Genomic DNA, 14,228 nt, shown 5'->3' on the forward strand with positions numbered 1-14,228 from the left:
GAAAACTGTGATTACCAATAATAGGTCTAAAATGATACTCACTCAGTTGATGGTACACAGGTTTATGCAATCCTTGAAGTTTAACTGATGCCAGGGCAGCAAGTTTGCCAGGGGGCTGCATTTTCCCATCTAAGAGATACCAAACTCGAGCAAAAGTGGCCCATTGCTTGAAAAGACAGAGAGGAAACAAAGAAAATTCTAATTAAATGGAAACAACTGAGTTTGCTATTATATACCATCACACGTAATCTACAGTTAACATCAATAATTATTATGAAAAAAGATCCTACCACTAAATAATAGTTTTGTTTTGTTCTCATTTCTATTTCTGGAAAAGGGGGATCTGTTCTCATTACTCTGCAAAGATTAACACAGTAATCTTTCCTGCCTGCTTTTCTATTAGCAATATGGGTTATGCTCTTTTAAAAACATTCCAAAGATATTATTTCCCTTTACATTATGACTTATATTTTTTGTACCATATAGAATAGTATCTGGAAGGGTCATGAAAAGCTCTTATGAAAGTAGAAGTTATTTATGAAGGTCTTCAAAAATATTTTGAGATTGGAAGGTACACTAACTTTGTAAGATGAGTGGCCAATTACGAACTGAAGACTATTCAGGAGTTTAATCCCAAGGGAGAGTTAAATAGCAGAATGTAGCTGGAAAAGCATAGATGGATGATGTTGAATAAACTTAAATTTTAAACAACTGCCTTAGATAGACATCTTAGGCTGCCTCAGGACTAAACCGCTGTCTTTGCAGTGTCCATCACTGCCTTCAAACTCTAAGAAAAGCACAGGCCAGAAAGATCTTGATCAGATGCTTTCTCTATGGATATACACAAGCAGCCAAACAATGCTGGAAAAAGTACAACTAGGCTCTCTGGTTTTATCTTAAATTTAACTATCACAAATCGCAAATCAGCTTATAAAACTGCTTACCAATCTGCTGTTTTCCTGTTCTCATTCTTCTAGTCTCTACCCCATTCCCCTTTTACATCTTTTGTCAAGTTTATTTCATATATTTTGATGCCATTGTAAATGGTATTGTATTTTTAATTTAAATTTCTGATTGTTGCTAGTATACAGAAATGCACTACATTTTTGTATTTTGGTCTTGGATCCTGCAACCTTGCTAAACTCATTTATCAGTTCTGGTAATTTTTGTAAATTCCATTTTTTACATAGATGATCATCTCCTTTGCAAATAAAGAGCTTCTAGCCCATATACTTTCCATACCTCTCTCAGCTTATGAACTAAAAAAAAAAAAAAAATTCAATTCAATGGTCTACAGGACAATCTTGTTTCTTCAATAAACTGTAAGAAAAAAAGACAGGAAAAGGAACCTATTATTAAGAGAAACATAAAAAAATAGCAACTTATTGCTACTTTGGATCCTAATCCAAAGGAAGAAACTGTAAAAATATTACATATTTATATAATATACATGATACGTGTGAGAAAATTGGAAACTTGAACACATACTGGATATTTGATGATACTAAGGAATTGCTGTTAAATTTCCATTTAGCTTTGATAAATGGTAATGCGATTTAAAAAAAATTCTTATCTTGTAAAGAACATATTGAAATATTTACTGATGAAATAATGAGTCTGAGATTTACCTCAAATTCATAAGTAAGAGAAAGAAATGAATGGGGGTACAGATTAAATGATGTTGGCTGTGAGATTTTTGAAATTGGGTGATATCTACTTTTATGTATGATTAAAATTATCCATAAAAAACCCCAAAAAACTCCTGACCTCCCTTCCCTACCAGCGACTGCCTCATTTCTTTCCTCTTCTTTGTAGCAAACTCTTGCAAAGAGTTGTCTTTACTTTAATTTGTCTCTCCTCATTCTCTCTTCAACCTACTCCACCCTGGCTTTTATCGTCCCACACCATCACCAGCACACTACTGCCTGCCAAGTTTACCATGACCTTCACATTACTAAATCCACTGGTCAATTCTAAGTCTTTGACACAGTTGATCATTCCCCTCTCCCGGGTATTCTTTCTTCACTTGATTTCCAGGACACCACCCTCTATTGCTTTGTTTGTTTTGTTTTCCTATCATGCTAGTTCTTTCTCCTGCCTCTGAAATGTTGAAATGTTCCAGAACTGTTCTTGGTCCTCCTCTCTTCTCTTTACATATTTCCACACAGACTTCATCCAGACCCATAACTTTAAAAGCCATTTGTATGTTTATGATTCCCTAATTTACATCTCCAGCCTGGACCTCTTTCCTGAACTCTACACTTGATTTCAATTGCCCACCTGGCATATACACTACAGTGCTTCTTAAACCATATGCAGCAAAAGACTAGTTTTTCCCCAATCCATTGCAGACCAATACCTGATAGAAAAACAAAAAACAAAAAACAAAACCTTTGATAAAACAATTAAAATACTGCTACAATGTCAAATTGCTACAGTTTTTTTTTTTTTTTTTTTTTTCGGTACGCGGGCCTCTCCCTGTAGTGGCCTCTCCCGTTGCGGAGCACAGGCTCCGGACGCGCAGGCTCAGCGGCCATGGCTCACGGGCCTAGCCGCTCCGCGGCATGTGGGATCTTCCCGGACCGGGGCACAAACCTGTGTTCCCTGCATCGGCAGGCGGACTCTCAACCACTGCGCCACCAGGGAAGCCCTGCTACAGTTTTTAATGTTTAATTTTACTTCCTGTATTTACCTCACTAGGGACAGGTAACAAACAGTCCAAGGAAGGAATCACACTTGCAGCAGGACTAGACTAAGAGGCAGCTTAGACCAACTCCTGCTCTTCCTCCTGAAACCTGCTTCAATCTCAGCCTTGCCTATCTCAGTTGATGGAACGTTCTTCCGGTTGTTGAAACAAAAAACCCTGGAATAATCCTTGTTTTTTCTTTTGCTGTCGGCGCACATACAGTCCTTCAGGAAATCCTGTTGGCTCCACCTTCAAACGGAACGTGACCACTTTTCAACACTACACAGTTACTAAGTCTGGTTTGTGCCACCATCATGTCTAGCCTGGATTATTTCAATAGCCTCCAAACAGATTCTTTGCTTCTCTTCTCCACCAATCCCCATCTCTGCACAGTCTATTCTCGACTCAGCAGTCGGAGTGCTCCTTTTAACACTTAAGCGAGATCATGTTACTCTCCTTATTTTGCTCAGTAAATCAAACTGTTACAATAGTCTACAATGCCCTATATGATCCAGCTTATTACCTCTCTGACCTTCCCTCCTTCCTCCCGAGGTGGGGGGGGGGGGGGGAAGAAACACGAGAGGGGTTGACTGAAAAGGGGAGGGTAGGAGTACCAAGAAAACGACAGCAAGTGGTGGTCAGAATCACCACCCTTTGTGCTTCACCGAAGCATCTCCTGGTCCAAGGACCCGGCTTCCCATCCTACTCAGCTTCACTAAATCCGACCTCCTTCTGACAGCGTAATGAATGCCATCGGGCTACAAGAGTCCTTTCTCACCTGGGGCGCCCTAGAAAAACTCGACATGTTTCCCCAGTAGCAGAACAGTCCTTTTTCCAGGATCCAAGACCTGTCCCTCAGCATCAAGGGCCCGGAGGGAAACGCATGTAGCCGAACAAGATAGATCCTAGACAAGCCAGCACTCGTCAGCTTCTCTGCTTTTCCTGCATCTCCTCCAATCTTCCCACCGTAGCAGTTTCGTCATGAAGCGAGGAAATGATCTAGTTATTGAGAGAATAACCCCCGAAAAGAACTCGCTTGCTGGAAAAGCTGCGGAAAACCAATGGAGAACACACAGTTTCCAGCCGACCTAAGTAGAAGGAACCGGAAGTGCGTCAGTAGCGCGGGGCTGTTTGGATGTGGAAGCAGAGGCCTGAAAGGGGGCTCAGCCCTGAGAGATGGACCGGTACCTACTCCTAGTGAACTGGGAGGAAGAAAAAGTCCCGTCGGCGGCGGGTGCGGTGGCGGAGCATGGGCCAGGGGCTTCGTCCGCTGAGGGTACCGAGAAACAGCCAGGTAAGCGCTGGGCTGAGAAAGAGCGGGAACGGCTTGCAGGGGGGAGAAAAAAATTATGATCAAGTTCTGCTGGAGTGACCTGTATGGAGTTGTCCCAGGAAGCTGTGACTCTATCTGGGATCAATCGACCTGGTAAGGGCTGAAAAAATATTTTCTCCGTAGAAAAAATAGGGACAAAATTGTGGATGCAAGATTCCAGCGCTCAGAATTTTCCGACACAGTAAATATTTAACCGAATAAATTCCCTACGCCTTGGAAATGGAATTTCTGTTCTTTGGACATATATGCATTCAATAGGTAGTTCTGCCTCCTGTGTTCCAAATGCAGGTAATACAGAAAGGAACAAGATGGAAAAGGATCTTACTCTCCTAGAGTTTAGATCCTAACGGGAGGAGACATTCCACACATAAACTAAGTTTTTTAACTAAGTTAAAAAACAAATTATAAATTTAAGACAATTACGACCGTTTGAGAATGCACTGCTTTTTGGTGCTCTTGTCTGGAATCTGTATTGCATTTTATTTAGCTTGTTTTGATAGAGCGGCACTTTGAGGAGGAAGTGTATGGGGTTGTGTACGGAGTATTGTAACAGGATTTTCCTTCTCCGTTTAAAATTATTCTTTTGGGGGAATTTTGTATTTGTGTTAACTGGCAGGCATGTGTAAACCGGGAGCTTTACCTATTTTCTCTGCTTGCTTTAGATTTATTGTATCAAAACTTGAACAGAGTGTAGTTCTTACCGCCGCGGCCTCTCCCGCTGCGGAGCACAGGCCCCGGACGCACAGGCCCGGCGGCCACGGCCCACGGGCCCAGCCGCTCCGCGGCACGCACCCGCGTCCCCCGCATCGGCAGGCGGACTCCCAACCACTGCGCCACCAGGGAAGCCCCAGAGTGTAGTTCTTTTATGTACAATATAGTGTACTTGAGAATCTCTGATGGTGAAACTGCAATAGGTCTACATTTTGTAACTCTTGAACCCAATTGAGTTTGTTTTTTTCTTTTTCAGACTTAAGAGCAGCAAATGTTTATCACCTCCTGAAAAGAAGCATTAATTCTTCAATTAATCCAGAAGATAGTACCTTCCCTGGTAAGTAAAACATAAACCCCTCTTTTCGCTGGCACAGCATTTGTATTGGAAATAAATTTAATTAATCTGGTCACATGGGAGTCCAAGAAACACTTGTTGACTGTGTACAAGTCACTGGGATAGGGAAGCAATGAAAGAAATACAAAACGCAAAAGACGCTATCCTTCTCTTCCTGATGCTTGGATGTCATAAAGTTGTTACGTAAATTATTTTAGGGTCTCAGCTTGAGTTTTGTTCCCTTTATGAGATTTCCTTGCCCATCTTCAGCTCCATATAAGATAGAGTAATGTGGCATTATAAGGAGGATTTGTGATTTTGTCGTGAGTACAAATACATTATTTAATCTTAAACCCATTTCCTTACCTTTTATTTTTCCATCCTTACCTCTTACTGATTCTTTTAAAAGCACTTCATAATTGTTAAACTCAGTAATCTTTTCTCCATTCTTATCTGCTTTAACTTTTTCAAAGTATTTGACTTTTTTGAACACTCTTTACTTTGTAAAAATCTTTTCTCCTTTGGTTTTTATTGGCATTATACAGATCCATGTGTTTACATCTTTGTTAGTTATCCTCTTTTTTTCTTCCTTTTCTTGGCCTCTATCTGAGAGTGTCTTTCAGAGGCTCAGAAAAAAGGAGATATCAAAACAGGTCTAAAAGCTGAAGGAAGTTTCTGGAGATGTCAGGGAGAGTGTGCTTGTTTTGATACCTTTATAGTTCTCATGACTGTACAATCTGTTCCTTTCTCTTTCATCAGAGAACCTGTCTCTTGGGTTTCAACTGTCACCTTTGGGAAATTATTTCTAATATCTATATGCTACCTTAGCCAGTTTGCCAAGTGCTGGTAATACTCATTAATTTTTCAAGTTGGTATAATTTAAGTCAGTACTACTAGTATTGCAAGAAAGATTTTGATGGACTGTGACACGTTCAATTAAGAACATGTGATTAGTTGCCTGTAAGATTGCAAAGTGAAAATATTTTGTAAAAGTTGGATACATGTGTCTGGAACTCCAAAGGAGAGTGAAGCTGGAGAAACAGATTATAGAATCATCAACATATAGATGTCAGTTCAAGCCATGAGAAAGGATGGGATTGTTTTGGATAGTGAGAATAGCAGAAAATCTTGAAATGAATCCCAGTATTTAAAGGAGCTGAACACCAGTTTTTAAAGGAATGAGAAGGAGCAGCGGGAAAGATAGGTTCCACAGAAAGCAAGTGTTTTCCGGAGAAAGTAGTCAAATGTGTCATTTTCGATTCCTTTCTTAGTCTTACGTTGAGAGGTCAAGTACCAACAGGACTAAAAACTGTTAGATTTAGAAACACATTAGTCATTGGTGACTTTGGTGAGTGTAGTTTCAGTGGCATGTTGGAGACAAAAGAACAGATTAAATTGGATTAGGAGGGGGAATAGAAAAGGTAAACAGGAAATAGAGACAGTCAAGTGTAGATAGTGCTTTTAGAAAGTTTATCTTCCTGAAGAGTAAAGAAAGATATAGTAGTAACTGGAAAAGGGAGGTGAATTTAAAAGTGATTAAAAAAATAATTTGAAAAATACTTGTGCATATTTAAATGCTAATGGGAAGGAAATGACAGAGAAGGAGAGACTGAAGATGCAGGAAAGTCAGTGGCCTGGGGTCCCGGCAGAAGTCTGAGGGATAACCTTGATCAGAAGGGTAGTGCCTCTTACATGTAACAGGGGAGAATGAGGAAAGGCCTAATGGGAATGCAGGAAGGGCAATATGTTTGCTGACAGGGTGTTATGGGAGTTATAATGGCTTCTATTTTCTTTCTTTTTTTATTTTTAACTTTTAAAATAAATTTATTTATTTATTTTTGGCTATCTTGGGTCTTCGTTGCTGTGCATGCGCTTTCTCTAGTTGCGGTGAGCAGGGGCCCCTCTTTGTTGTGGTGCGCGGGCTTCTCATTGCCGTGGCTTCTCTTGTTGCAGAGCACGGGCTCTAGGCCCGTAGGCTTCAGTAGTTGCAGCACGTGGGCTCAGTAGTTGCAGCACAGGGGCCCTAGAGTTCGCGGGCTTCAGTGGTTGTGACATGTGTGCTCAGTAGCTGTGGCTTGTGGGCTCTAAAGTGCAGGCTACATAGTTGTGGTGCACGGGCTTAGTTGCTCTGCGGCATGTGGGATCTTCCCGGACCAGGGCTCGAACCCGTGTCCCCTGCATTGACAGGCGTATTCTTAACCACTGCATCAGTAGGGAAGCCCGGCTTCTATTTTCTTAAGGAAGTAGGAGGTAAAGTCTTCTGAGATTTTGGCAGAAATTGGTAATAGGCACTTAGCATCATTCTTAGCTTCCATGAGTTCAGCTCAGTTATCACATTTCTCCTTCTCCCTCCTTTGAATACAATTTCTCTACGTAGCTCTAAATTCTTCATTGCTCTTTTGATTCGCACCCTGGGGTGACCCTTAATTTTGTATCTTCATGGAATATTCCAGTCTCCAAGAAGAGCATCTTCTTTATCTCTAGGCTGAAGTTACTCTTTAACTCCTCTCTCTTTGGCAAGGCTGAACCAAACCTTCATGGTCTTTGACGAGGGAACCATTTTCCTTAAAATGACTTGCACGGTTTTGTATTACTCAAGAGTAATCGAGTGGGTGTATTTTTCAACATCTTTATAGTAGGTTTTAGTGTTTGACATGATGATTAATATAATGATGTAGATTTTGAATTGTGATGAACTAAAGCAGAGTATTCATAACGAGTGAATAATTTTGCTCTTTAGGCAGATTCTCCTGTTTGAATTTTTAGCAGAGATTTTTAAAGATCCATATTTTATATATATATATATATATTAAAATTACATAACCCTCAAAGTATATATGCTATAACATGTGCTTCTTTGTGGTATGCCTTTCTTCTAATAAGTATGATTTTGTTTTCAAGGCTGTTTGGTAGGCGGTATACCAGGTTCCAGGAAGTGGTTCTTTGCAGTGCAGGCAATATGTGGATTTTATCAGGTAATATAAATAAGAAAATAGTCACTAGTGAATGTCTTTGTTAATATAAATAATTCCATGAACCCATTATTTAATGCAATCTTTTGATATATTAGTTTTGTAGTTCTGACTGGGAAGAGATACATTTTGGTGTGGAAAAAGATGAAATTGAAGATGTTCTTCAAAGAAATATCGAAGAATGTTTGAGTGCTGTTGAGTGTTTTGAGGAAGAAGATAGTAATAGCAGAGAATCATTATCCTTGGCTGAGTATGCTTATGTACTTTCTATCATGTCTTTAAAATATTTGACATTAGATAGTATTTTAGCCGTGAGAGTGAAGATTTGATATGTTAACAGCTATAGTGAAGGAATTTTACATAATTCAAATTTTCAACTCTTTGTTTTGGAAGACAGGCAATTTGGGCCTTTTATTTGAATAAAATTCTTTAAAATGCACAAATTGGTATCTGAAAATGTTTAGCTTCTTAAGCTTGCAAAATTGCAGGAATCATAAAAAGTGATATTTTTATTAATATGTCACTTTCTTGAAGCAAACTTCTGCCTGATGTTATATTTCAAGAGCTTGAATAGAAACTTTATTTAAGGTTAATAACTGGCATTCAAACCACAGTATCATTTTCATTTTGCTGTTTGAGACTGAAATATGTGATTTCTTCAATTTATATGTATCTTCAGCATTTCAGGCACCTTTAAAATCCATAGTTTCTGAGGTGTATGTAGATGATTGAATTCACTTTTAGGTTTTTTGAATCGTGGTACAGTATATAAGATGATCCAGGTGATGTGAGTTTTGATAATTTTTTTTCTTCATGAAATATACCATCTCTGAACCATAATTCATTCTTGTCATTTCAGTCTTCTGTAATACTTCATTACAAAAAACTCCTTTGTTTATTTTAATATTCAAATATTATACTTCTATAAATTGCTGCAGATTTTCAAATTGTGTTTTCCTGTTTTCAAATCATATTTGTTTATACTGATTAATGAGGGGAGACATTGTAGAACCATAGAAAGGGCATTGTAACAGAGGCTAATAGAAGTGGTCTCTAATTATATAATCTTGGGCCAGTCACTTCACTTCTCTGGTGCTTTATTTTCTCATCTGTAAAGTGTTGAGATCCTTTTAGATGATTTCTAAGATGCCTTCTAGCCTTAGGGCTCTTACCATTCTATACGTTTTCTCACCACTGTTAGAAGATGGCAAGTATAAAAGTGATTATTTCTAGTAAGTGACCTAATAATTATTTCCACAAGAGGGAGCTTGAAAACTATACTTTACCATAAGGCGCCTTAAGTTTTTTAGACAATGGTGAGTTTATAATAAAGGATTTAAATACCTTTATGTTATATAATAAACTATCTTGAGAAAAAAAGATTCATCATATGGGTAAAATGAATAGATTTTAAAGAATTGGAGGAGAGTATCAGTATTTTCCTGTCAGGGCTGTTATGTGTCATTCAGAGAAAAGCAGTAGCCTTCTTTATTAAATACTTAGTAATACCTTACTTTTAAGGTTCATAAAAATGGTCTATTGGTTATGATTTATATTTAATATACTAGATATAATTTAAGGAGGGCTTTTTTCCCCTTTTTTGTTAATGTTGTTTGTTTGTTTTGGGGGTGTGGCTAAGAACTTGGACTCAGGGTTTGAATCCTAGCTTCCACACCTACCGCTTATGTGGACTTTAGGTGAATTATTTAAAGTGAGGATAAAAATAGTATTATAGTAGTGCCTCATAGGATTGTCATGAGGATCAAATGAAATAATGCTGAATGCTAAGTATTTAATAGTGTCTGGCACATAGATCCATTTAATTAATATTACCTATTATGATTATAGGTAATGTGTGTATATATATTTTTTCCTATCCTACTGTTTTATTTTAGCCTATATGAAGAATCTGCGGAAAATTTGCATCAGTTATCAGACAAACTTCCTGCTCCTGGTAATATTTTATGACTACTTTCAATAATTTGTACCTTATCTTACACTTGCTGTGAATGAGTGATAAATTCATTCTTTATGCTCGTGTTCTCACTTCTAACTTCGAAATGAAAAAAATTTTCTATATGAAGTTGTTAAACAACATACTCTACTACTTTAATAAAGTACCTTGTTGAGACGTCACAATTTTCTTAATTGTTTTCATTTACTTGGACAAAAATTAGAACTTAGGAAATTACTCATCTGTTTCCTTCTTCAGTTATTACTGAAGAAGCAGCTTTGCACTGTGTATACCATTGTTTTCCACAGTGTTCTATAGCACTCTACTCCCATGAGCAACTCCTGGAAAAAGAAGTTCTTTAACCTAGATCGTTTGGATAACACACTTTTATGATGTGAAGTCACTATACATATTATCAAATAGAAAGTCATGCAGTAAAAGAAGCCCTTGACTCAGCATTTTTTTACACAATCCATTTTTTTTCCTATAATAGAAAGCATATTTTATCAAATACTGCATCATACTATTCTTAAAACTGTATTTTGTCTTAAATTAATCTTTCTTTGTGTGAATCAAGTAGCTGATTCATCTAAAGCTTGGTACGCTTTGGCATCCACAAATACTTTTGAATACTTTTCTGAATATTTTCATTATTGGAGGTCATTTATTAGGCAGATAGTTGTTGTGTCTGTTATATGTCAGGCGTTGTACTAGGAGCTGAGTATACAATGATGAGTAAAGCATATGTGATTATCATAAAGGACTTTATAGCTCACAGTCTAATCCTTATATTCAAGATTATATTTTAGTATAAAAGATCCTATATGGAAGATAACTGAATACATTGATAAACATGTCAGATTTTTATATGAAGTGCAAAATATGGAATGTACAGTTGCTATTTTGGCAAATTGGAATACTTTAATTATCAAACTTTTATTTGGTTTCTGTTTCATTTTGATTTTTCTGGTCCTTCAGTAAAATTTATCATTTTATAAAATTAAAAGTTTCATGAAGTTAACCTTCATTCTCAGGAACCAATGATGTTGTCAGTATAATTGAGTTTTCTGAGTGCTTTATTGTTCTTTAAAAAGAGAAATAATTTATTTGAACATTACAGTTTTATACTAATTCATTCCCTTTTGTATAACAAAATTAAGTATAGAAGAACATAATGAATTGCACAGGTTTTTTTCCCTCTGTTCAGTACAACAATAGCATTGATGATCTCAAGAGCAATGTATAATTAACCACTGGCACATAATTGGCAAGTAATTATGATATAGTTCATTGTTTTTCTGGCATATGCTAGCTATTTCAAGGTAACATGGCTTTAAATCAAATGTGAACATTTAAAAATTTTGAACTCCTGAAGATGTATATTGTTTTGAAGAATTTCAGAAATTAAAGTTAAAATCCTTCTTCATCTTCTAAATAAACATAAAATTCAGTTGTTGAGGGTACTGTTTTGAGACATTTCAGATCTAACATCTTTAAAAAATTATAGTTAATCAACTACGCTCCGATATAAAATAAAAATGTTTTTAAAAAATTACAAAAATGCCTTTATCTCTTTCTAGGTAGAGCAATGATAGATATAATACTGTTGCCTTCTGACAAAGATCCGCCTAAATTGAGAGATTGTTTGCCTACTATAGGAGCATTAAAACATTTGAAGGAATGGTATTCAGCAAAAATTACCATAGCAGGAAATCATTGTGAAACGTAAGCTTCTTTGTTCATATTTGACTACTATCTGTGTTGTCTGCTTTTACAATTAACTTGCTACCCTGTTTTTAATAGACCCAGCCTTTGAAGATTTTTTTAAATGTGACAAGATAGTTTTATGTCATACTGTGATTAGAGATTTATCTGTTGAGAAGAACCTACACTTTTTTTATTTCATACTTTATATTTCTGAGAAGTTTTAAGTTTTTAGTAAATGTTATTGATGCTTTCTTACAACTATTATTGAGCATTAATTCTCCAAACACATTGTGTGTTTTTAAATAGGTTTGTATTATCCAGTGAACACCGTGATAAATACCATGGATACATGGATACACCAGATTTATAATGTCATATTTGTTTTTTGTTTTATGTGCAATGTAGAAATAAATATATATTGTTGTGCTTTATGACATTTTAGTAAGGATCAACTGTGTATTACAGTTTTGATCCTTAAATGAGTATTGGATTTGTTAACTTCATGATTTTCTTCACTCAGCAATCGTTTACTGAGCACTATCTTTATGCCAAGCACAGCAATATATACTGATAATAAGAAAGTGAGATTTGATCTTTTTCATTGAAATACAGGGAGGAACAGGAACGCAAATAATCATGATAGTCTGTGATAAGTGCTATTATGAAATTCCATACAAAACTGTGTGGGAACAATTTAGGAGAGCAGTTCTCCTTTTGAAGATAAGAATTCATTCAATCTGTGAATATGTGTGTACATATGTGTATATCTGACGTTAAAACTAATAAATAATAATAGGAAAATTTGTTCATCTGTAGTATTAAGGGTAATTACTCATAATTCAAGAGGATGTTGAGATTAAATGAACACATGATAGCAACTTCTTCAGAGACTGACTTAATGAATGTTCTATAATATTAGTAGATAAAAGCAGCAATATAAACTTTGCATTTTTGCCTGTTTGGCTTGTAGCTAACTATAACCATTAAATCTAAGTCAAATTTAAAACCCTCTATTTAATTATCATAAACTTTTATTTATAGAAGTTGTCAGAAAATTGCCGAAATCCTTTCTGCTAATATTGTATCTTTACAAGATCTCAGAGATGCTATTGATTCAAAGGAGTTATGGAGGGGAAAGATTCAGATATGGGAAAGGAAGGTAAGTGGATTTCTGTTATCACAGTTTGCAAAGCAGGCCTTTCGACCTTATTTACACAGATACTTTAAATGAATCCTAATGAAAAGGTACCATATAAAGATGTTTGAGAAAACCACTATCTAAATAGAACTTTCTTCATTAATGGAAATGTTCCGAATTTACCCTTATACAATAGTCCACTGGCTTCATGTTGCTACTAGCACTTTATACTTGACTACTTCAAACACAGAACTGAATCTTTTACTATATTTTACTTTAATTAATTTAAATTTAAATAGTGACTGTGATTGTTTTGGGCACTGCAGTTCTGGAATGTAACATTCTTTTAAAGCAGAATTTAACCTTAGTTGAGTTCATGTTTATCCAAGGTGCTTTAGTTCATCGCATATGTAAACTCCTGGAAAACTGCTTAGAACATGTTTTCTTACCTATGATACCACCTTAAGTGATCAGTGCTTTCTGCTAACCAGCTGATTTTGAACAATTTTTTGTTTAACCTTACTAGACCCCAGATTTCTCAACTATAAGATGAGAATATTAGATTAGTGGAACCCCGCTAATGTTAAATTTCTATGAGGCTCCAATTCTATTTTGCAATCCCTTACTGTGAATGAATATGTTTGGTGGTTTTTATAAGCTGTGTCCATGTTGAAATCAGTGTTCCTGGTATTTTATGTGTTTCTGTCTATAGGCAAAACTAAAAGAAAGTTTCTTAATGTTTGTTTAGTATGGGAGCACGAGTAGATCGTTGTGTTCCTGTAAAGATTTATTGTACTAATTACTAGACTTTTTTTTCCCTTTCAATTCACTCTTAATTATAGTTTAATAAAACTTCTAATAAGACAACAGGAATTAATGTGGCTGGGCCCTTCTTGTTGATTTGCATGCCAACTCTTCTTTATGTCGGGGAAGTTAAATCTGCAGATAAATCTTCTTTGCAAGTGGTTTTAGGGTAAACAAGTCATATAGCCTACTAGAAGAATGCAGGGTACAATTAGCTAGGAGAATTACTTTTGTATACATTTTTTGAAACTGCATGTCTACATACAGACAGATAATGGCAGGGTTCTGTGATTCTTTTATTCTTTTATGGATAAGAAATTAAATGTCCATATCTCCCCAGGCTGCATTTAAAACTTGAAATCCCTTTTTTGGTGGAGAATAGCTTTTAGCCTAGGGGCATTATAGTGATTAAGGACATCGATTCTAGAGTTAGATTGCCTGCATTCAAATCCTAGCTCTGTTTCTTGCTAGTTTTGTGTGAAATGTTAGGTAATATTTAGCCTCTTGGTGCCACCGTTATCTTTCTCTGTAAGACAGGTGTAATAGTACTTCCTAACTCAGATTTTTATGAGGTTTAAATTATTTAAAG

At 36.3% G+C, this 14,228-nt stretch overlaps 2 protein-coding genes across 3 annotated transcripts in view; one reads left to right on the plus strand and one right to left on the minus strand.

Annotated features, from left to right (window-relative positions):
* MRPL13 (mitochondrial ribosomal protein L13) overlaps positions 1-3,491 on the minus strand; it is a gene marked incomplete at its 5' end in the record, with an annotated part of 36,354 nt that extends 32,863 nt beyond the window's left edge. The window contains 2 exons of the mRNA XM_079722411.1: positions 43-166; positions 3,465-3,491. Of these exons, the coding sequence (XP_079578537.1) occupies positions 43-166; positions 3,465-3,491 (151 nt within the window). The remainder of the gene's footprint in view (positions 1-42; positions 167-3,464) is intronic.
* A 122-nt stretch (positions 3,492-3,613) lies between these two features.
* Positions 3,614-14,228, plus strand: part of MTBP (MDM2 binding protein) — a gene marked incomplete at both ends in the record, with an annotated part of 69,222 nt that continues 58,607 nt past the window's right edge. The window contains 7 exons of one of the 2 annotated variants that reach the window (XM_079722555.1): positions 3,614-3,980; positions 4,987-5,067; positions 7,966-8,039; positions 8,135-8,286; positions 9,932-9,990; positions 11,571-11,715; positions 12,739-12,856. In XM_079722555.1, the coding sequence (XP_079578681.1) occupies positions 3,863-3,980; positions 4,987-5,067; positions 7,966-8,039; positions 8,135-8,286; positions 9,932-9,990; positions 11,571-11,715; positions 12,739-12,856 (747 nt within the window). The remainder of the gene's footprint in view (positions 3,981-4,986; positions 5,068-7,965; positions 8,040-8,134; positions 8,287-9,931; positions 9,991-11,570; positions 11,716-12,738; positions 12,857-14,228) is intronic. The other variant, XM_079722554.1, reaches the window with a different exon arrangement.

Source organism: Hyperoodon ampullatus, assembly GCF_949752795.1.
Source record: "Hyperoodon ampullatus genome assembly, chromosome: 17".
Taxonomy (NCBI): Eukaryota; Metazoa; Chordata; class Mammalia; order Artiodactyla; family Ziphiidae; genus Hyperoodon; species Hyperoodon ampullatus.